The 20,713-nt window shown below is 55.4% G+C and overlaps 1 protein-coding gene and 1 long non-coding RNA gene across 4 annotated transcripts; one reads left to right on the top strand and one right to left on the bottom strand.

Annotated features, from left to right (window-relative positions):
* Positions 1-220: 220 nt before the first annotated feature.
* On the bottom strand, positions 221-7,900 carry LOC113908096. The gene is made up of 2 exons (XR_003515356.1): positions 7,638-7,900; positions 221-535 (listed from the first exon to the last, which is right to left on the bottom strand). It is a non-coding gene; the product is annotated as an uncharacterized LOC113908096 (long non-coding RNA).
* PLD2 (phospholipase D2) lies at positions 6,639-17,920 on the top strand. Of its 3 annotated transcripts, none has more exons than XM_027568062.2 (25): positions 6,639-6,759; positions 7,189-7,298; positions 7,372-7,502; positions 7,588-7,730; positions 8,148-8,253; positions 8,344-8,409; positions 8,537-8,595; positions 8,753-8,845; positions 8,947-9,099; positions 9,593-9,742; positions 12,155-12,238; positions 12,391-12,469; positions 13,128-13,238; positions 13,398-13,568; positions 13,938-14,064; positions 14,254-14,372; positions 14,447-14,560; positions 14,689-14,793; positions 15,020-15,108; positions 15,212-15,325; positions 15,474-15,523; positions 15,750-15,884; positions 16,012-16,165; positions 16,738-16,852; positions 17,109-17,920. In XM_027568062.2, the coding sequence occupies exons 2-25, from the start codon at positions 7,190-7,192 to the stop codon at positions 17,331-17,333; spliced, it is 2,802 nt and encodes a 933-aa protein (XP_027423863.1). In that variant the 5' UTR covers positions 6,639-6,759; position 7,189; the 3' UTR covers positions 17,334-17,920. The 3 variants fall into 3 exon arrangements, with proteins under 3 accessions (XP_027423863.1, XP_027423864.1, XP_027423862.1); XM_027568061.2 differs by lacking the exon at positions 6,639-6,759 and adding an exon at positions 6,882-7,056; XM_027568063.2 differs by lacking the exons at positions 6,639-6,759; positions 15,212-15,325 and adding an exon at positions 6,880-7,056.
* The last annotated feature ends 2,793 nt before the right edge of the window (positions 17,921-20,713 follow it).

Genomic DNA, 20,713 nt, shown 5'->3' with positions numbered 1-20,713 from the left:
CCTCCACTCTGAGCTTGACCTCGGCACACCCCACACCCGCTTCTGCAGGCCCCACCTGGGCTCCCCGTGAGATCGGCTGCGTCATACTCACCAGCCCCGCGCCCCCTCCCCTACGTGCCTCCCTTCCCACCTCGGCCCCAGGCCCCAGGCCCCGGCCCCTAACCACCACCTCCTCCCCGCACCGCCCCCCCGCCCCAACATGCACACATGCACACAACACTGGGCAACTCTGAGTGTATTTGACAACAAGGTCATGAGGGACGGGGTCCAGATGGATCACAGAGAAGACTGGGGAGGGAAGGTTGCCAAGCTTCCTGGAAGTTCAGCCCCTGGTCGTCCCCGTCACATGGTGGAGTCGTTGGCGGACGTCAAATGGTGGAGTCGTTGGCGGATGCGAGGTCGTGCAGCTGGTGGCGGAAGGAGAGTCGGGCTTTCCGGCTGAAGTAGGCGCCAGACCCCAAGGACGGTACCCCTCCCTCGGCCACGATGGGGGCCGGGCTGGGATTTGGATCTGGAGGGACGGCGGGATCCAGGCCTGCAAGGGAGATTGGAGGAGGGAGAAGGCTGTTGTGGGCCAGCGTTCTCCTTCCTTCCCTGCAGCGAGGAGGCAAGAGGCCAGGGAGGGCCCTGGGGCAGGGAGAGGGGCCGCAGAGAGAGAGCAGGGCTGCTTTCACTGGCCTGCGACCTACACGTGGTCACCGGGCCTCACCCGCGCGCAAGGGCCCCCGTGCTCGCCGGGATGCTCTGCTGTCACTGGAAGGTGTTAACAATTTTTTTTTTACCAGGGGGCTTCGCTTCCTCCTTTTGCCTCGGCCAGTCCTATGGAGAAGTCCACCTCCCACCCAGGGAAACAAATGATTCCTTTCCCTTCACTGCTTTGAACCTTTACCTTTCTCCCCAGAGTGAGCGTGCCCACCCGTTTTCCTCGGTCTACCCCCCGCCCCGTACCTGCTCCTCTCGCGGTCCCCCGCTGTCTCCGGCACCCACACCATGGGAAACACCATGCCCCCTTGAGACCCATCTCGACAGTGGAGGCGACCGGGATGCTGGGAACGGCCAGGAGGGCCCCAGGAGGAGGGGTGTGGCTTCCAAGCCCCCCCACTGCGGGCCCAACTACCACTTAGCCTCAGACCGCCTGGTGATTACAGGCGCCAGGGGGTGGAAGGAGGAGAGGGAGGAGGAAAAAGGTGGACGGGCGCCCCATCCAAACACCTCTCCTTCTGTGCCCCCCTTCAGCTGGGGCGCTCTCTGGCCGGCAGGGAGAAGCAGGAGGATGCTGGGAGGGTGGATGGCAGAGGCCGACGCCAAGGGGCTGGCACACACGGACGCATCGCGGCAAAGGCCGACGACTCAGTCCCAGCCTGGACACTGCTGGGGGTTCATGTGTATTCTGGAATGAGAATCCAGAATGCCCAAGACGTACGAGTTTAGAGAACGGTCTATTTTTGTAGAAGGAGACATTGTGCAGGGCGGGGAGACGTTCGGTTCTCGCTGAACAGCCCGGTAGCTCTTGTACCCTTCTCGGAAGATGGCTGTCGTGGATTCACGAGGCTGTCCCAGGCAGATTCAGGGGACTTGTACACGTTACCTTCTTTCATCTTGCCCACGATCCTTGGAGAGGCGCGTTATTACCGTCCTGCTTCCACAGCTGAGGAGCTGGAGACACGGAGATCCTTCGGCAACTTGCCCAAGGTCACGCAGGCAGTTAGAGCTGGAACTTCTTACCCCTGCCAGGCTGACCCCGTCCCCTCTGAACCCCATGGGGTGACCTTCAGGCACCAATGCCCTCAGCCAGGCCTGGGGGGGCTGGAGCGCCCGCGGCAAGGACCCTGACCGCCCCCAGCCCGGGAGGGCTGTGCGAATGTGACCCCACCCTTCCCTGAGGGTGTCCTCTACTGTCTGACTTAGAAATCTGTTTCATGCGGCGCCTGGGGGGCTCAGTGGTTAAGCGTCTGCCTTCGGCTCAGGTCATGGTCCCAGGGTCCTGGGATCGAGCCCCGCATCGGGCTCCCTGCTCCGCGGGAAGCCTGCTTCTCCCTCTCCCACTCCCCCTGCTTGTGTTCCTGCTCTCCCTGTCTCTCTCTCTGTCAAATAAATAAATAAAATCTTAAAAAAAAAAAAGAAATCTGTTTCATATTTCTAAAACAACTTGATGGAAGCACAAATCTCCATGCACGCGAATACACACATCTGCGTACAGTTCTAGGAATCTTAACAAGTGTATACACCCAGGGAATAAACCACCCCAGTCAAGGTACCGGACGTTTCCGGGCGCCTGGGTGGCTCAGTTGGTTAAGCGACTGCCTTCAGCTCAGGTCATGATCCTGGAGTCCCGGGATCGAGTCCCGCATCGGGCTCCCTGCTCAGCAGGGAGTCTGCTTCTCCCTCTGACCCTCTTCCCTCTCATGCTTCCTATCTCTCATTCTCTCTCTCTCTCAAATAAATAAATGAAATCTTTAAAAAAAAAAAGATACTGGACGTTTCCATCACCAACTCCCCTTAACGTGCTTTGCTGTCAACCTGTCCCCTCCCCCAGCCACAGGCGCCCACTGATCTCGGTTCAATCCGTAGAGATCAGCTCTGCCGGTTTCAGAACTTTATATGAATGAATCGTACAGTGTTAACTTTCTTGCGTCTGTCCGGTTTCTGCCGGCATAACGGTTTTGAAATTCACCCAGGTTGTGTGTATTTGCAGTTTCCTTGTGTTTTTTTGTAATGACCGTTTTATTGATATAAATGACATACCGTAAAATTCACCCTTTAAGAGCTTTCCATCACCCTCAAGAGACCCCGCGCCCCTTGCCTGTCGCCCGCCTATTCCCTTCCTCCCCGGCTGGGGGCCACCACTAACCTACCTTCTGTTTCTATGGATGTCGTATGAATGAACTCCTACACTATGTGGTCCTTTCTGTCTGACTTCTTTCACTGAGCATCCTGTTTTCAAGGTTCGTCCCTGTTGTAGCCCATGTTCGTACTTTATTCCTTTTTACAGCTGAGTAGTATTCCGCTGTGCTACACCACATTTTGGGTATCCATTCATTAGTTCTTTTTTTTTTTTAAGATTTTATTTATTTTTGTTGTTTAAAGATTTTATTTATTTATTTGAGAGACAATGAGAGAGAGAGAGAGAGCACATGAGAGGGGGGAGGGTCAGAGGGAGAAGCAGACTCCCCGCTGAGCAGGGAGCCCGATGCGGGACTTGATCCCGGGACTCCAGGATCATGACCTGAGCCGAAGGCAGTCACCCAACCAACTGAGCCACCCAGGCGCCCCTCCATTCATTAGCTGATGGACACTGGGCTGTTTCTCCGGTTTGGCTATTTGAATACCACTACGAACTTATTTCATTGAGCATTATAACCTCCAGATCCATCCATGTTGTTGCAAGTGGCAAGATCTCATTCTTTTTTATGGTTAATATTCCTCTGTGTGTGTGTGTGTGTTTGTGTGTGTGTGTGTGTGTACCACATCTTCTTTACCCATTCATCAATCAATGGACAAATGCTTGTAAATAACACTGCTATAAACATAGGGGTACATATATCTTCAAATTAGTGTTTTCATTTTTTTTTTTTTTAAAGATTTTATTTATTTATTGAGAGAGAGAGACAGAATGGTAGAGAGCATGAGAGAGAGGAAGGTCAGAGGGAGAAGCAGACCCCCTGCTGAGCAGGGAGCCCGATGCGGGACTCGATCCCGGGACTCCAGGATCATGACCTGAGCCGAAGGCAGTCGCTTAACCGACTGAGCCACGCAGGCGCCCAGTGTTTTCATTTTCTATGGGTAAATACCCAGTAGTGAAGTTACTGGATCATGTGGCATAGCTCTGCTTTCAGTTTTTTGAGGAACCTCCATACTGTTTTCCATAGTAGCCGCACCAATTTACATTCCCACCAACAGTGCACGAGAGTTCCTTTTCCTCCACATCCTCACCAATACTTGTTATTTTTTTAAAAGATTGTATTTATTTATTTGCGAGAGTAAGAGAGAGCATGAGAGGGGAGAGGGTCAGAGGGAGAAGCAGACTCCCTGCTGAGCAGGGAGCCTAATGTGGGACTCAATCCCAGGACCCTGGGATCATGACCTGAACCCAAGGCAGTTGCTTAACCAACTGAGCCACCCAGGCACCCAATGCTTGTTATTTCTTATCTTTTTTATATTAGCCGTTCTGACAGGTATGAGGTATCTCACTGTGGTTTTTATTTACATTCCCGTGATGGTGAGTGATGTTGAGCATCTTTTCATGTGTCTCTTGGCCATTTGTACATGTTCTTTAGGAAAATGTCTATTCGGGTCCTCTGCCCATGTTTAAATCAGATTGTGTTTTTTGGTGTTGAGTTGTATAAGGTTTTTTTGTTTGTTCATTTGTTTTTGTTTTTTTTTTTTAAGCAGGATCCACGCCCAGCATGGAGCCCAACACAGGGCTTGAACTCACGACCCCAAGAGCAAGACCTGAGCTGAAATGAAGACTCAGACACTTAACCAACTGAGCCACCCACACACCCCATAGAAGTTCTTTATAGATTTTGGATACTAACCCTTTACTGGATCTGTCTTTTGCAAATATATTCTCCTATTTAGTAGGTTGTCTTTTAGTTTTGTTGTTTCCTTCACTGTGCAGAAGCTTCTTATTTTGAGGAAGTCCCATTAGTTTATTTTTGCTTTTTTTTCCCTTGCCTCGGGAGACGCATCTAGAAAGAAGTTGCTACAGCTGATGTCAGGGACCCTACCGTCTGTGCTTTCTTAGGCAGTGAGGTCTCTGACATCAGGCCTCACATTTAGGTCCTTCATCCAGTTGGAGTTTATTTTTGTGCTTGGTGTGAGAAAGTGGTCCAGTTTCCTTCTTTCTTTGCACGGAGCTGTCCAGTTTTTCCAGCACCATTTATCAAAGAGACCGTCTTTTTCCCACTGGATATTCTTGCCTCCTTTGTCGTGAATTAATCGACCGTACAGGTGTGGGTTTATTTCTGGGCTCTCTATCCTGTTCCATTGATCTATATGTCTATTTTTGTGCAAGTGCCATGCTGTTTTGATTATATACTCAACGCTTAACATTTTGAGGAACTGTCTTCCCAGGTGGCTGCACCATTTTACACTTTGTTTGCTGTGATTGCTGAGTAACAGTACATTCCACAAATTAATCAAAATCAAAAACTTCTCTTTAAAATGCACCATTATTTTATTTTTTATTATCTTTTTTTTTAAAGATTTTATTTATTTATTTGACAGAGAGAGACACAGTGAGAGAGTGAGCACAAGCAGGGGGAGTGGGAGAGGGAGAAGCAGGCTTCCCGGCGAGCAGGGAGCCCGATGCGGGGCTCGATCCCAGGGCCCCGGGATCATGACCTGAGCTGAAGGCAGACGCTTAACCATCTGAGCCACCCAGGCGCCCTATTATTATCTTTTTAAAAAGATTTTATTTATTTGACAGAGAGAGAGCATGAGCAGCAGAGGGAGAGGGAGAAGCAGACTTCCTGGGGAGCAAGGAGCCCGATGCGAGACTTGATCCCAGGACCCTCAGACGCTTAACCGACGGAGCCACCCCAAAGCGCCATTATTTTAAACACACATGCCCCGTTCAGTGAGAAAGTGTTTGTGATACATGTATCTGATAAAGGATTTGCATCCTAAATATAGGGGTGCCTGGCTGGCTCAGTTGGTAGAGCCTGCCACTCTTGATCTCAGGATCCTGAGTTCAAGCCCCCTTGGGTGTGGAGCCCACCTAAAAAAATTAGAAAATCAAGTAAAAATACAAATTATATTAAAAACTCGTAATTCAATGATAAGACATGTTTTTTTTTAATTAGCAACAGACCAGAACAGACACTTTGCAAAAGATATACAAATGGCCAATAAGCACATGAAACATGGTCAACATCATGAAGCATCAGAGAAATGCAGATAAAACTGCAGTGATTTACTACTTTACGCTCATTAGAATGGCTAACCCTGAAAAGATGGACAGCGTCAAATGCTGGCCATGCTGTGGGACAACTGGAACTAACATCCCTCGATTTGGGCGATGCAAAACGGAACTCCCATTTTGGAAACCAGTTTAGCAGTTTCTTGTAAAGTTAAAATACACTTCCTACACGACCCAGCAACTCCACTCCTAGCTATTTACCCAGGAGCAAGGAAAACGCATATGCACACAAGGACTTAGGCAGGAATGTTTATGGAAGCCCTATCGCAACAGGCTATAAACAACCCAGATGTCCCTCAAAAGGAGAGATAAGGAAATCTGCATTTAAAAAAGAGGGCATATTTTGCCTCTTACAACCTAAGAGGTTCCAGGCTCCCCCCTGGACTGTCAGTCCCCGGGGAGCGGGGAGCTCGCTCACGGCGGTTCGCTCAGAGTCCGGCCCGGGGCCAGTGCGCGGGAGAGCGTGCACAAGAGCAAGCTCGCAGGCCGGTGCACACTCCCGAGCCTGGGGCCACCCTCCCCTCCGCAGGCCTTGCCCGTCTCCGCCGGCTGCGGGAGGGGGCCGGCCGCGGCCCCGCGGCGGGGCGGGGGGGGGGGGGACGGCGCGTACGCTCGGACCGACGGCGCGGGGCGCGCAGGCGGCGGGGCGGGCCCGGGGCGGCGGGGGCGGGCCGGGGCCGACGGGGCGGGCGCGGAGGTGCGGCCGGGCGGCCCGCCCCCCGGGGGCCGGCCGTGAGCGCCCGCCCCGCCCCGCCCCGGCCGCCCGGGTGTGGGCCCGGCTGGCTGCGCCGCTCCCTCGGCTGGCGGACCCGCGCGGGCGCCGGCTCGGGCTGCGGGTGAGGGGCCGAGGAGGGGCGCCGCGGAGGGCCCGCACCCGGGGGGGGGGAGGCGAGGGTGGCGCTCGGGGCCGGCGGGGCTGCGGACTCAGCTGCACGCCGAGATTTCGGGGTTTCCCTCCCCGGCGGGGCGCGCAGACTTCCTCATTCCCGCGGGACCCCCTCTCGCCGCCGGCCGGGCCTGGGGCCCAGGTTCGGGGCCCAAGCGGGCCTGGCGGGAGTTCCTGGGCGCGCCGGGTCCGGGCCGGGAGGCGGGGCTGAGGGATTCTGGATGCGGGACCCGGGTACCGGATGGAGGTCAGAGGCGGGTCCGCGGGGCGTTGCAGACTGACGGGGAAGAGGGGCTCCCGTGGGAGGTGGAGGAGCGTGGTGGGGGGGGGGGGTTGCTGCAGGGCCGAGCACCTCCCTGAGGCCTCCCCATGCTCCTAGGATGGCGGAGACCCCCTCGAGCCTCTTCCCCTCTGGGGGCGACCTGGACTCCAGCCAGTTGCATATGGAGCCCGATGAGTTGGACACTCTGAGGGAGGGAGAGGACCCAGGTACGCAGGGAGGCGGCAGGAGGGCGGCAGAGAGCTCCCAGGGTCCACACTCTAACACTTTCTCTCCTCCTAGCTGACCGGATGCACCCCTTTCTGGCCATCTACGACCTGCAGCCTCTGAAAATGCACCCCTTGCTGTTCGCCCCTGGGGTCCCCGTCACGGCCCAAGTGGTGGGCACTGAAAGATACACCAGTGGATCTAAGGTGGCTGGGCGGGTGCCAGGGAGCTGGGCAAAGGGAGGGCTGCGAGCCAGCGAGTGGACCACCACTCAGTGCCTCCCACCCCCAGGTGGGGACCTGCACCCTGTATTCTGTCCGCTTGACGCATGGCGCCTTTACCTGGACGACCAAGAAGAAGTTCCGTCATTTCCAGGAGCTGCATCGGGACCTCCTGAGACACAAAGTCTTGATGAGCCTGCTCCCTCTGGCGCGGTAAGGGGACCCATCTGCTTCCTGTGAAGGGCAGGCGCTGCCACCCTGGGGCAGGCAGCTCGGGCTTCCCCTGCCCCAGCCCCCATCACTGCTTTCTGCCTGTTGCCTTCCCCCCCAGCCCACATCTTCTCCTGTCCCAGCTACTTTCCTGCCCCAGCTCTGGCTGCCGCACCCCCTCCCCTGACCCCCGTTACCAGGAAACCTTCCCATCCCAGCTCTCCCTGTCCGTGGTTCGGTGCCAATAGCTCAGCCTGGCTGGATGCCCAAAATGCCCTTGGCAGCCTCCCTCCTTTTCTTGTCTCTGTTCTGAGGATCGGGGGCCCTCTGCCAGCCTCCAGGCCTCCCCCAGGATCCCATCTCTAGTGCTGCAGGAATCCAGGCTCTTCCGTGACCCCCCCTCCCCCATCTCGTCCACAGCTTTGGTGTGGCCCACCCTCCAGCCCAGGAGGCCACCAACCGAGAGATACCCTCTCTGCCCCGAGTGGGTCCCGAGGGCTCCACCAGACATGCGTCCAGCAAACAGGTGCGACCAGACCCCAGGTCTGCCGGGAAGGCATGTGCTGTGCAAAATGGCTCTGGTCCCATCTGCCTTTGTCTCTCACTCCTGCTTCAGAAGTACCTGGAGAATTACCTCAACCGCCTCCTGACCATGTCTTTCTACCGCAACTACCACGCCATGGTAAGGCCCCAGGGGCTGGATGCTTGTGCTGTTTTAGGTGGAGCAGTCTCAGCAGACCCCGGGCGGCAGAGGCCCCGGTCCGCTGAAAGCCAGAGTCTCTCCTCTGAGCCGTCGTCTTCCTATGCAGACAGAATTCCTGGAAGTCAGTCGGCTGTCCTTTATCCCAGACCTTGGCTCCAAAGGACTGTGAGTGTCCGGCACCCTGTCACCCAGTGGCCGCAAACCTGTGGATCTCTCCCTGCAAAGGAGGATAGGGAAAGACTTGCAGGGAGTGGGCAGGTGGGGGGGCCGGTGGGGGGCTCGGGATTCCTTTCGGGGCATCTCCTCTTGATTTTCCCCACAGGGAAGGAGTGATCCGGAAGCGCTCCGGGGGCCACAGAGTTCCTGGCCTCACGTGCTGTGGCCGAGACCAAGTTTGTTACCGCTGGTCCAAGAGGTGGGTCCCAGAGCAGAGCCCCTGAGCCGTGGGGCGGGGGGCAGGGGTGAGGAAGGAGATCCCAAGGGCCGGGAGGAACGGACGGAGCCCTTCCGCTCCAGGTGGCTGGTGGTGAAGGACTCCTTCCTGCTGTACATGTGCTTGGAGACGGGCACCATCTCCTTTGTTCAGCTCTTTGACCCTGGCTTCGAGGTGCAGGTGGGGAAAAGGAGCACAGAGGCGCGCTACGGGGTCAGGATCGACACCTCCCACCGGTAAGGCCTCCTGGTGTGGACGGACACCAGACACCGGACACCGAGGGGAAGGAAAGGAAGGATTTCCAGCCCCTGGAGCTGGCCTTGATTTGGAACCAGGGAACTGGTCTGGCACATGCCTGCGAGTGCTCCTAGCACCTGGGCCTGGGCAGGGGGTGTTGGGGGGGGGGGGGAGTAGAAGCCTCAGACAGCGACTCCTGATAGAAAAGAAAAGGCACTCCACTCCTTCATCCATTGATTCATCCATTCATTCATTCATCCACCAAACGTGAGAGCCTGGTGCAAATTTCAGCACCAGCGACCCAACTGTGACCCAACTGTGACCCAACTGTGCCCTGCCCCGCCCCGGGGGGGGGGGGGGAGGGGGAGTCAGGAATGAGGGACTAAGGCAGGAAGTGGAAAAGAGGGGACAACCGGAGAGGGGAGGTGTCTGGGCAAGGCCAGGGGCGTGAAGGGGGAGGGCTGAGGTGTCCCCCTCGTTCTTCCCGCTCAGGTCCCTGATTCTCAAGTGCGGCAGCTACCGGCAGGCGCGGTGGTGGGGCCAGGAGATCACCGAGCTGGCCCAGGGCCCAGGCAGAGACTTCATACAGCTACACCAGCATGACAGCTATGCCCCGCCCCGGCCCGGGACCCTGGCCCGGTGGTGAGACACTGACGTCCCTTCGGAGCCAGTCCGGGGGCTTCGGGACCCGCCTGGTGTTTTCTGAGTCCTCGATCCGCTTCTATGTCCTCGGACCCCTTCTTGACTTCAGTACCCACCCCTTTGGCTTCTCTGGTCTCCTTGGCCATCTGACCTCTAACCACACTGATACCTAATTCCCTCTGACCTCTCTGACCCCCGCACTTGCTAATCTCCTCTGACCCTGACCGCTCTCTCCTCCTGTGACCTTTTCAACTGCCCTTTCCCACGCTGTCTCTCTCTGTGCCTTAGGATCTCTTCAAAACTCTCTGGTTCATTCATTCATTCAGTAAACGTTTTCTAAGCACCTACTGTGTGCCAGGCCCAGTGGCAGGAGGAATAAGACAGCCCAGTAGGTGACACAGTCACGAAGCAATGGCAAGTTGCCATTCTGGAGGTAGATACGGAGCCCGGGGGCGGGGCTCACCCCCACGTGTGGGGACCTCAGGATGCGCTTGCAGGAGACAGCATCCTCGAGGACCAGGACGGCCCCGTGCCCGGAAGCTGGAAGTAGCCTGGCGTCTTTGGGAACCGCCAGAACTGACCCTTGCGGTGGGGGAGGGGGGAGAAACAGCCAGAGAAGGGGGGGCGGGGCCTGGCTGGGCTCCCCATACTGAGCCGAGGCAGCTGAACCTCATCACAGGCAGGAGGGAGTCAGGGAAGCCTTGTTTTCTTGAAGATGCTGTGGACATTTATTATTTTAAAGATTATTTATTTATTTATTTATTTAACAGAGATAGAGAGCATAAGTAGGCAGAGTGGCAGACAGAGGGAGAGGGAAAAGCAGGCTCTCCACCGAGCAGGGAGCCCGACATGGGGCTCGATCCCAGGACCCTGGGATCATGACCTGAGCCGAAGGCAGCCGCTTAACTGAGCCACCCAGGCGCCCCTATTTATTTATTTTTTGGGGGGGGGTTAAACAGAAAGATGCTGCTATCCGATTTTATTTTATTTTTTTCCTTTAAGTTTTTTATTGTTATGTTAATCACCATACCTTACATCATCAGTTTGTGATGTAGTGTTCCATAATTCATTGTTTGTGTGGACATTTATTTTTTAACACCAGAACTAACAGCTGATACTTACGGAGTACTTACTGTGCGCTGGGAACTGTCTGAAGTGTTTTACGTGTGTTATTAAGTCCTCACGCGAACCCTGTGAGGCAGGTACGGTTGTCTCCATTCTACAGATGGGAACACTGAGGCAGGGAGAGGTTGAGGAACTTGCCCAAGGTCACACAGCCTGTAAACCGTGGAGCTGGGATTCAAATCCGGGCAGGCTGGGCCAAGAGCCCGCTCTTCATCATCACACTAGACTATTAGCTATTAGAAAGTCAAACAAGGGGCGCCTGGCTAGCTCAGTGGGGGGAGTGTGCGACTCTTGATCTCACGGTCGTGAGTTCGAGCCCCACGTTGGGTGTAGAGAGTGCTTCAAAAGAGAAAAATCTCAAAAAAATACATAAACGAAATAAAAAGTCAAACAACACGGAAGCATATTTTTTTAAAGATTTTATTTATTTATTTGAGAAAGCACAAAAGAGAGCAAGCATGAACAGGGGAGGGGCCGAGGGAGAGGGAGAAGCAGACTCCCCACTAAGCAGGGAGCCGGACGTGGGGCTTGATCCCAGGATCCCGGGATCATGACCTGAGCTGAAGGCAGACGCTTAACCGACTGAGCCACCCAGGTGCCCTGGTTCTTTCTCATCTTAAATGATGCTGCAGTGAACACAGTCTTTGCCTAAGCGTTTAATAGGATGCATTCCTAGAAAGAGAACGACTGTGCATTTAAAGGTATTAAAGAGTATGTGTGTTTGATATTCTGATAGATAAGGCCAAACTGACTTCTAAAAATGCTATAACCAATGTATATTCCCGTAGTCGAGGAGAATACTCACTTCCCCACATGCTAATATTGAAAGTTGCCAGTGATCTTCATTTTTGCTAACCTCGTGGATTAAACACGTTATTTCATCTTAATATCACTTTCCTTCTTCACTAGTGAGATTGAACATCTTTTCCTATGAATGACCATTTTAATTTCCCCTGTGAACTGTCAGTTCTTACTCTTTGCTCACTTTTCAGTTTGCTCATGTGTCTTTTTCTTACTGATTTGTTGGAACTCTTTACGTTTGATGTATTAAACCTTCCAATCGTTAGTCATCTTTCGTTTACTGTGTCTTTTGTGATTTTTAATTTTATTTAGCTTACACTGGCAAGTTTGTCCCACTTTGATACATGGGATAATACCATCTGACTGCTATGATCTTTGACCCTGCTGTCTTGTCACCTCTGATCCATGACTGTCCTCTGGTCTTCACTCTCCAGAGCTTTCTGGCTTCTAACTCCCCTGACCTCCTTGGCTTGGCCTCCTCCCCAGGTTTGTGAATGGGGCAGGTTACTTTGCTGCCCTGGCAGATGCCATCCTACGAGCTCAAGAGGAGATTTTCATCACAGATTGGTGGTGAGTAAGGGAAAAGCTCAAACAGGAAGGGGCAGGATAGGGCCTGCGGGGGGGATCAGCTTACGGGCCAGCAGAGGGAGGGGCCGGGCCGGGGAGGAGCGGCTGGTTGCTGGGGCTTAGCTTGCCTCTCACCTCTCCTGCCCCAATGCCAGGTTGAGTCCTGAGATTTACCTGAAGCGTCCGGCCCATTCAGATGACTGGAGACTTGACATTATGCTCAAGAAGAAGGCGGTGAGAGCCGTCAGGCTGGAGGGGAGGCGTGTGGGACTGGCCTGTGCGAGGAGGTTGGTTAGAAGGGACCGCTGCGTGGGAGAAGGTCGGGAATCTCAGGCTTCCCTCTTCATGCCCCTCCTGTACCTGGTATAGACTGCTCTCCCAGCACCCGTCACACTTTGCTGTCTTACGTGGGGGTGTACGTGTCTTGTCTTTCTCACTGGACGAATATGGCTAGTTTCAGTACGAGGCACCGTACCTGCCGTGTTGGGGGTATCCGTAGATGTTAATGGACGGACAGACGGATGATGGCGAGTGGGGGCCAGTGGACGGATGGATGATGGGAAGGGGGACAGATGGAAGGATAGGCAGTCGGAAGGGGGTGCCAGCAGGAGGGGGGTGGATGATGGATGGTATATCGGGGCGAGTAAATGGTCGGGAACACGGATGGGCAGATACCAATAGGCAGGTGAGGAGCTCTGTGGATAGATGAGCAGGTGAGCAGGCAGTTTGCCCATGGCCGAGTCGGGTGCGAGCATCACAGCAGGGTGTGAGCGCGGAGGCTCCCCAGGCTGAGTGGAGGTCCACACAGGAACCCCGAGCCTGGGACAGGGTTTGGGAGGGTAGAAAGGGGCTGTCGTGAGAGATCTGAACCCCTCCCCACCCTCACCACCAGGAGGAGGGTGTCCGTGTGTCCATCCTACTGTTTAAGGAAGTGGAGTTGGCCTTGGGCATTAACAGTGGCTATAGCAAGAGAGTTCTGATGCTGCTGCACCCCAACATAAAGGTGACTCGGGCGTCAGAGACCCCCACACCAACCACGGCCCTCCCCCTCCCCCCCAGGCTTCCCCATTCCTTCTCCTTCCATCTTCTGGGCCTCCCTCCCAGTGCCTCCTGTCTTCTCTCACTGAAGCCCACCCTCGTGAATCCCCCACACCTGCTGCAGGTCATGCGCCACCCGGACCAGGTGACCCTGTGGGCCCATCACGAGAAGCTCCTGGTCGTGGACCAAGCAGTGGCCTTCCTGGGGGGGCTGGACCTCGCCTACGGCCGCTGGGATGACCTGCACTACCGCCTGACTGACCTCGGGGACCCCTCTGGACCAGTGGCCCCACAGGTAATCCCCTAGGCCTTGCTGAGCTCCCCGAAACACAGCCTCGACGCACACCCCCTAACCCCTCCAGTCGTTCCAGGCGCTGCCCACATCGGGGTTTCTCTTTCTGGGGCCCCGGGAAGGTGCTTCGGAGTAGACCGAGTCCCTCCCCCGCCCCCACGCCCGCCCCCCCCCCCCCCCCGCCCCCTGCTCCTCGAGGATAGTGAGTGCTGCCGAAGGGGGGGCCCAGGTCCGACCCTCTCCGTCTCACTCTTACTCTCTGTGTCTCTCTGTCTCGCAGTCCTTCGGTGCTCCTCTCTCCTCTTTGGCCCTGGCTTTGTATGGCCCCCCGTGACCTCTCCTTGCCCCCGGCTTGGGTGTGTTCCCCTACAGCGTCCCACCCTGGGCTCCGACACTCCAGGAAGCCCAGACCTCTCGCAAAACCAACTCTTCTGGCTGGGCAAAGACTACAGCAATCTTATCACCAAGGACTGGGTGCAGCTGGACCGGCCTTTTGAGGGTGAGGGTCCCCTCCTCCAAAGCCCCCAAGAGCGGGGAGTGGGGCAGACGTCCGGGTCGGGGCTGTGAACAGGATGAGCCGGGTCAAGGATAACGCGGCCTTCCCTCTGCTCGGCTCCTTGTCTCCCTGCCCCAAGTGTCCCCAGGAGACCATCCCTGACCTCGCCCCTGATTCTCCCGGGACCCCCAGATTTCATTGACAGGGAGACCACACCGCGGATGCCGTGGCGGGATGTTGGGGTGGCCGTGCACGGTCTCCCCGCCCGGGACCTGGCTCGGCATTTCATCCAGCGCTGGAACTTCACCAAGGTGCTCACTCCGCCCTGGGGGGGCTGGAGGTGGGGAGGAGCCACCTCCCACTGACTGCGATCCCTCCACCTCAGATGACCAAGGCCAAGTACAAGGTACCCATGTACCCCTACCTGCTGCCCAAATCCAGCAGCACAGCAGACCAGCTCCCCTTCACGCTCCCAGGGGGGCAGTGCGCCACGGTGCAGGTGAGCCTCCCCGTTTCAACCTGTCTTCAGCTCTCCCTCCCTTCAGCCTACTCCCGCAGATCTGAGAGCCTCCCACACCTGAGGTCAGGAGCCACCTCACATTCCCTGTCCCACCCCCCACCCCCCAGGTCTTGCGCTCTGTGGACCGCTGGTCAGCAGGGACTTTGGAGAATTCCATCCTCAATGCCTACCTGCACACCATCAGGGAGAGCCGGCACTTTCTGTATATCGAGGTCTGACGGGGGGTGGGGGTGGGGCAGAGAAGGGAGGGGGCGTCGGAGATGGACTGAGAATAGCAGTGGGGTCAGTCCTGCAGGGCTGGTGAGGCTGGGCCTGGGGAGGTGTGCAAGCCCAGGCCCCGGTCGGGGAGCCTCGGGGAGGCGCTGGCGCCAGAATGGAGGGCAGAGGGTAGGGGGCAGCGGCCTGGCGGCTGATGCCTGTCTTTGGTCCCTGCCCCAGAATCAGTTCTTCATTAGCTGCTCAGATGGGCGGACCGTTCTCAACAAGGTGGGCGATGAGATTGTGGACAGAATCCTGAAGGCCCACAAGTAAGGTGGACTGGCCAGAGGATGGGTTTGTGGGCGTGATTTAAGCCTCTGGAGGGGCGGGGCTTGGGGCTGGCCCTGCTTCTGACTCCGCCCCCTTCCCCAGACGCGGGCAGTGCTTCCGAGTCTACGTGCTTTTGCCCCTGCTGCCCGGTTTTGAGGGTGACATCACTACAGGTGGTGGGAACTCCATCCAGGCCATTCTGCACTTCACCTACAGGTGACCCCCCCCATGGCCATCCACCGGTGCCCCTGTCCTGACTCTGTCCCGATCCTTTCCTGCTGGACTTTTGAGGTCCACCTTTCTCCAGACATCCCCCAACCCCCTCCCCCAGCCTCCACTTCTCTCACCCATTCTTTTCCCTCAGGACCCTGTGCCGTGGGGAATATTCGATCCTACATCGCCTCAAAGCAGCCAGTGAGTGCTGGGGGTGGGGGGTTCAAGCCCTGGACCCCTGGGCAGGGGAGCCTATCATTCTCGCCGGGTTCTGGGGTTACTGCTCTGGGATCACGGGTAGCCTTCGACTGTAGGGAGAAGTGTGGAGAATAGGCTCTAGACCTTTTGAAATGGGGAGGTAGCTGGGACAGGGCTCCATCTGCATGTGAGGGCACCGGTCACCTCACCCCCCCCATCTTTCTCACAGTGGGGACAGCGTGGAGAGACTATATATCCATCTGTGGGCTTCGCACCCACGGTGAGCTGGGCGGGCACCCGGTCTCAGAGCTGATCTATATCCACAGCAAGATGCTCATCGCCGATGACCGGACAGTCATCATTGGTTAGTCCCACATCTGGACCCCTGGCAGCGAGAGGAGGGTGGGGTGGGGTGATGGAGACCAGCCGGTCCTCTGGTAGAGGGTCCCCCGGGGCTCAGGCAGACACAGCGTGTCCTGCACCCGTCCCAGGCTCCGCCAACATCAATGACCGCAGCTTGCTAGGGAAGCGGGACAGTGAGCTGGCCGTGCTGATCGAGGACACAGAGATGGAGCCATCCCTCATGGATGGCAGGGACTATCAGGCGGGCAGGTTTGCCTTGAGTTTGCGGAAGCATTGCTTCAGGTAGAGCCGGGATGGGGTGCTGTGGGGGAGGTGGAGGTCGGGAGGTGGCTGGTCTGCCTTCTGGGCAGGTGTGGAGCTTACTGGTAGTAGTGGAGTCCCCAGTCTGGTTTAGGGTACCAGCAAAGTAGGGCTATCAAAAAAATGAGAAACAAATATTCTAAAAATAATTTGGTAGTTTTTCAAAGTAGTGATCCAAGAAGAGACAGATTAAAGCTCTGTTGGGCTCGTTTACCCTTCTTTTACTACTTAACAATGTGTTTATATTGAATCACCTGGGTTGGCACAACATAACTTTTCTAGCGGTCAAGCTCCCCAAGGATCTTTTTTTTTTTTTTTAAGATTTTTAAATTTACTTATTTGTCAGATTGAGAGAGAACACAAGCAGGGGGAGTGGCAGGCAGAGGGAGAGGGAGACTCCCCACTGAGCAAGGAGCCCGATGCAGGGCTCGATCCCAGGACCCCAGGATCATGACCTGAGCTGAAGGCAGATGCTTAACCGACTGAGCCACCCAGGCATCCCAGGTTCTCCAAGGATCTTAATCTGACCTCGTGGGGACCCTTTTGTCCTGTAGTGTGATTCTTGGGGCAGATGCCCGGCCAGACCTGGATCTCCGAGACCCTGTGTGTGATGACTTCTTCCAGCTGTGGCAAGACACAGCTGAGAACAATGCCAACATCTATGAGCAGGTGGGCACCGACGGGGGGCTGGCTCTGTGGAAATCCATGGATTGTCCTGTTCGGGGTAGGATGGAGAGAGCCCCACCACCGAGCCATTCTCAGAAGGGAGAAGAGGGTGTCGGGGGCATATCATGGGGTTCAGCGGCTCGGGGTCAGTGTTGGGGGGATGTGGTGTGGGGACTGGGGGCGTGCAGCCCACTTGGGCTTTTGGACTGTTGGCAGAGTCTCTCCAAGCCTTGCTGGCTTCTGTGCCCCCCGCCCACAGATCTTCCGCTGCCTGCCATCCAATGCCACGCACTCCCTGCGAGCACTCCGCGAGTACGTGGCCGTGGAGCCCCTGGCCACGGTCAGCCCACCTCTGGCCAGGTCTGAGCTCACCCAGGTCCAGGGCCACCTGGTCCACTTTCCCCTCAAGTTCCTGGAGGATGAGTCTTTGCTGCCCCCCCTGGGGAGCAAGGAAGGCGTGATGCCCCTTGAAGTGTGGACATAGCGGCGGCTCCTGCCCGGGACAGCTTACCAGCTGCCGGGCTCCACCGAGGCTGGCTCCCTGCCCCAGCCCCGAGGACGGAGGGCAGTGCCCTCTGAGACCCAGGGCTGGCAGGCAGGCCTGAAGGGGACTAGAGAAGTCACAGCAGCGGACCGTCCCTTGGGAAACAGCCAGAAGAGGACGCTCCCGACCCCGGGCTGGGGAGGCGGGAGAGTCCCGGAGAAATCTCCCTGCTGCCCGGCTGAAACCACTGTTCTGGAGAAGCAGACCTCCGGCTGGCCCTCCCGAAAGCCTGGGGAAGCCTGTCCCTGCAGGAGGAGGCCGGCTCTGCCCTGGGCCTTCCATCGCTCCCTTCCTCCTCCTGCCCTTGAACCCCTCCCACCCCACGGCCTCTTCAGGCCCATCACTGCCAAGATGGAGGGAAGGATGAAGCCTCTCCCGGCTTCGGCCCCCACGGTGGGGAGGGCAGGGTGGGGCGCACACTAACTCCCCCCCACCCCCACCTACAGACAGACACTAGCTTTGTATCCGTTCAATAAGCATTTCATAAATAAAGGCATAGAAGAGGTCCCTGCCTCTTCCTTGGCCAATCCGAGAACCGAGCGCTTGCCTCCCCCTTCCCGCCCACACGAGCACTGGGCCCCCGCACCTTCTCACCACCCAACTCCTGTCTCCTTTTTGCAGCTTCGTCTCTACTGTATTTGTAGTCTCAGGAGCTCGGTCACCCAGCTGCTGGGAAGAGGTGTTCACAGTGCACCTGGCTAGCAGGAAGGGTAGGGCCGAGCCTGGAGAGCCAGGGAGCTGGTGCTTCCCTGCACAAGAGGGGCCGGAGGGGCGGTCTCTTGGTCCTCGAGTGACAGCAGGGGAAGAGGCTCAGGGAAGCCCCTTGGGGAATGGTTAAGGGCGTAGGCTTGAGGGCTGGAGGAACTGGGCCCAGATCCTGGGCTTGTCATGACCGAGGTGACCCTGTCAAGTCCTATCACTTCTCTGGGCCTCAGGGGTCCCAACTGGGAAATAGGAATAATCCCTGCACAGATGGCTTGCTGTAAAGATGTAGTCACCGACTTAAATATTTATCGAGCATCTACTCTTTGCCACACATGAGCAGGTGCTCAGTAGCCACTTATGGCTGGGGGCTTGCTAGCATATCGAACAGTGCAGGTGTACCCATTTCCATGACTGCACAGAGTTTGCTGGCGAGCGCCTCTCCAGACGGAAGGGAGGCAGATGCACCCCGGAGATATTGCAGGTCCGGTTGCAGACCCACCGCCGGGAAGGCAACATGGCGGCAAAGTGAGCCGCATGACTTTGTTGGCTTCCCAGGGCTTGTTAGGGTCACCCTCTTCATCAGTTGTACTTTCCTGCGCTTCTAAGAAGCTGTATTCTGTTGGGTAAACATTGTCATACCCATTATGTCGCATTGCTCTGTGTTAGACATCAGGGCGCCTGGGTGGCTCAGGAGGTTAAGCGACTGACTTGAGCCGGCCTCCTCCTGCAGGGACAGCGACTCTGCTCAGGTTGTGATCTCTGGGTCGGGAGATGGAGCCCTGCGCTGGGTTCCATGTTCAGTGCGGGGTCTGCTTGAAGTTCTCTCTGTCTCTCTCTCTCTCTCTCTCTCCCCCCCCCCGTTTGCCCTTCCCCCCCGTTTGCACTATCTTTCTCTAAAATAAATAAAAAAATTTTAGGGCGCCTGGGTGGCTCAGTTGGTTAAGCGACTGCCTTCGGCTCAGGTCATGATCCTGGAGTCCCGGGATCGAGTCCCGCATCGGGCTTCCTGCTCAGCGGGGAGTCTGCCTCTCCCTCTGACCCTCTTCCCTCTCGTGCTCTCTCTCATTCTCACTCTCTCAAATAAATAAAAAAAATAAAAATCTTAAAAAAATAAATAAAAAAATTTTAAAGATTTTATTTATTTATTTGACAGAGAGAGAGAACACAAGCAGGGGGAGCTGCAGAGGGAGAGGGAGAAGCAGGCTCCCTGCTGAACAAGGCGCCCCACGCAGGGCTCGATCCCAGGACCCATGACCTGAGCCGAAGGCAGATGCTTAACCGACTGAGCCACCCAGATGCCCCAAAATAAATAAAATCTTTAAAGAATAAAATCAAGGGTGCCGGGGTGGCTCAGTCGGTTAAGCATCTGCCTTCGGCTCAGGTCGTGATCCCAGGATTCTGGGATCGAGCCCCACATGGGGCTCCTTGTTCGGAGGGGAGCCTGCTTCTCCCTCTTCTGCCCCCCGCTTGTGCTCTCTCACTCTCTCCGTCAAATAAAATCTTTAAAAATATATAAAAATTAAAACAAAACATACATACATGCCAATACATGTAAATACTAATGTCATCAAAAAGTTATGTTACACTATACTGTAATCTATTAAGTGCAGTAGCAGTAGGTCTAAAAAAACCCAATGTATATACCTTAATTTAAAAATATTTTAATTATTAATTATATAAATAATATAATACATAAATAATAATGTATAGTTATTATATAGATATTATAATAGTATTTAATTATTTAAATAATTGCTGGGGCGCCTGGCTGGCTCAGTCGAAGGAGCATGTGACTCTTGATCTCGGGGTTGTGAATTCGAGCCCCACATCGGGTGCAGAGATGACTTAAATAAATAAAAAGAATAAAAATAAATTAAAAATATTGCTAAAAAATGCTAAACATCACTTGAGCTTTCGGTGAGTCATATAACTGACCACGGATCACCATAGCAAATATAACAATAATGAAGAAGTTTGAAACACTGGGAGAATTACCAAAATGTAATATAGAGACACGAAGTGAGCAGACGCTGTTGGAAAAAGGGCGCCAACGGACTCGCCTGACACTGGGTTGCCATAAACCTTCCCTTTGGAAAAACTACAACAAAAGTAGGTATGCCTGCAAATGGTATGGTCTATAAGAGAGTGTAGCACACAGAGGGTTGAGGAGGGTGACCTCCCAGCGCAGGTGAGAGACGGGGATAACAGAGGGGTATACACAGAGCTCTTCACCTGAATTGTTGGCATTTATTTAAGCTGAGTGGTGGGTAGATGAATATATATATGTGTATATATATATATATATACACACACACACACATATATATATATTCATTTTTTTGTGTGTATCTGAACTATTTTGCAATTAGGAAAAAGTTGAGGGCAGGTCCTAGCTTTTGCCTATCAGTCCCTCAGCCTCGCTCCCCAGTCTGAGAATTGACCACCGGAGCAGAGGGAAGTGGAGGGGAGCAGAGGGAGTAGTTCAGGAAGGCTTCCTGGAAGAGGGGTGTGTGGGTGGACGACAATGGGGAGAAGGGGGTTGCTGTTGCCTTGCTCCCATCCTTTGAGCCCAGCCCTCCTTTCCTCTGAAGAAACCACTTGCACACAAGCAATAC

The sequence above is a fragment of the Zalophus californianus genome, chromosome 16, assembly GCF_009762305.2.
Source record: "Zalophus californianus isolate mZalCal1 chromosome 16, mZalCal1.pri.v2, whole genome shotgun sequence".
Classification (NCBI taxonomy): domain Eukaryota; kingdom Metazoa; phylum Chordata; class Mammalia; order Carnivora; family Otariidae; genus Zalophus; species Zalophus californianus.
The sequence above is the reverse complement of the archived record's forward strand: the minus strand, read 5'-3'. Positions and strand labels throughout refer to the sequence as shown.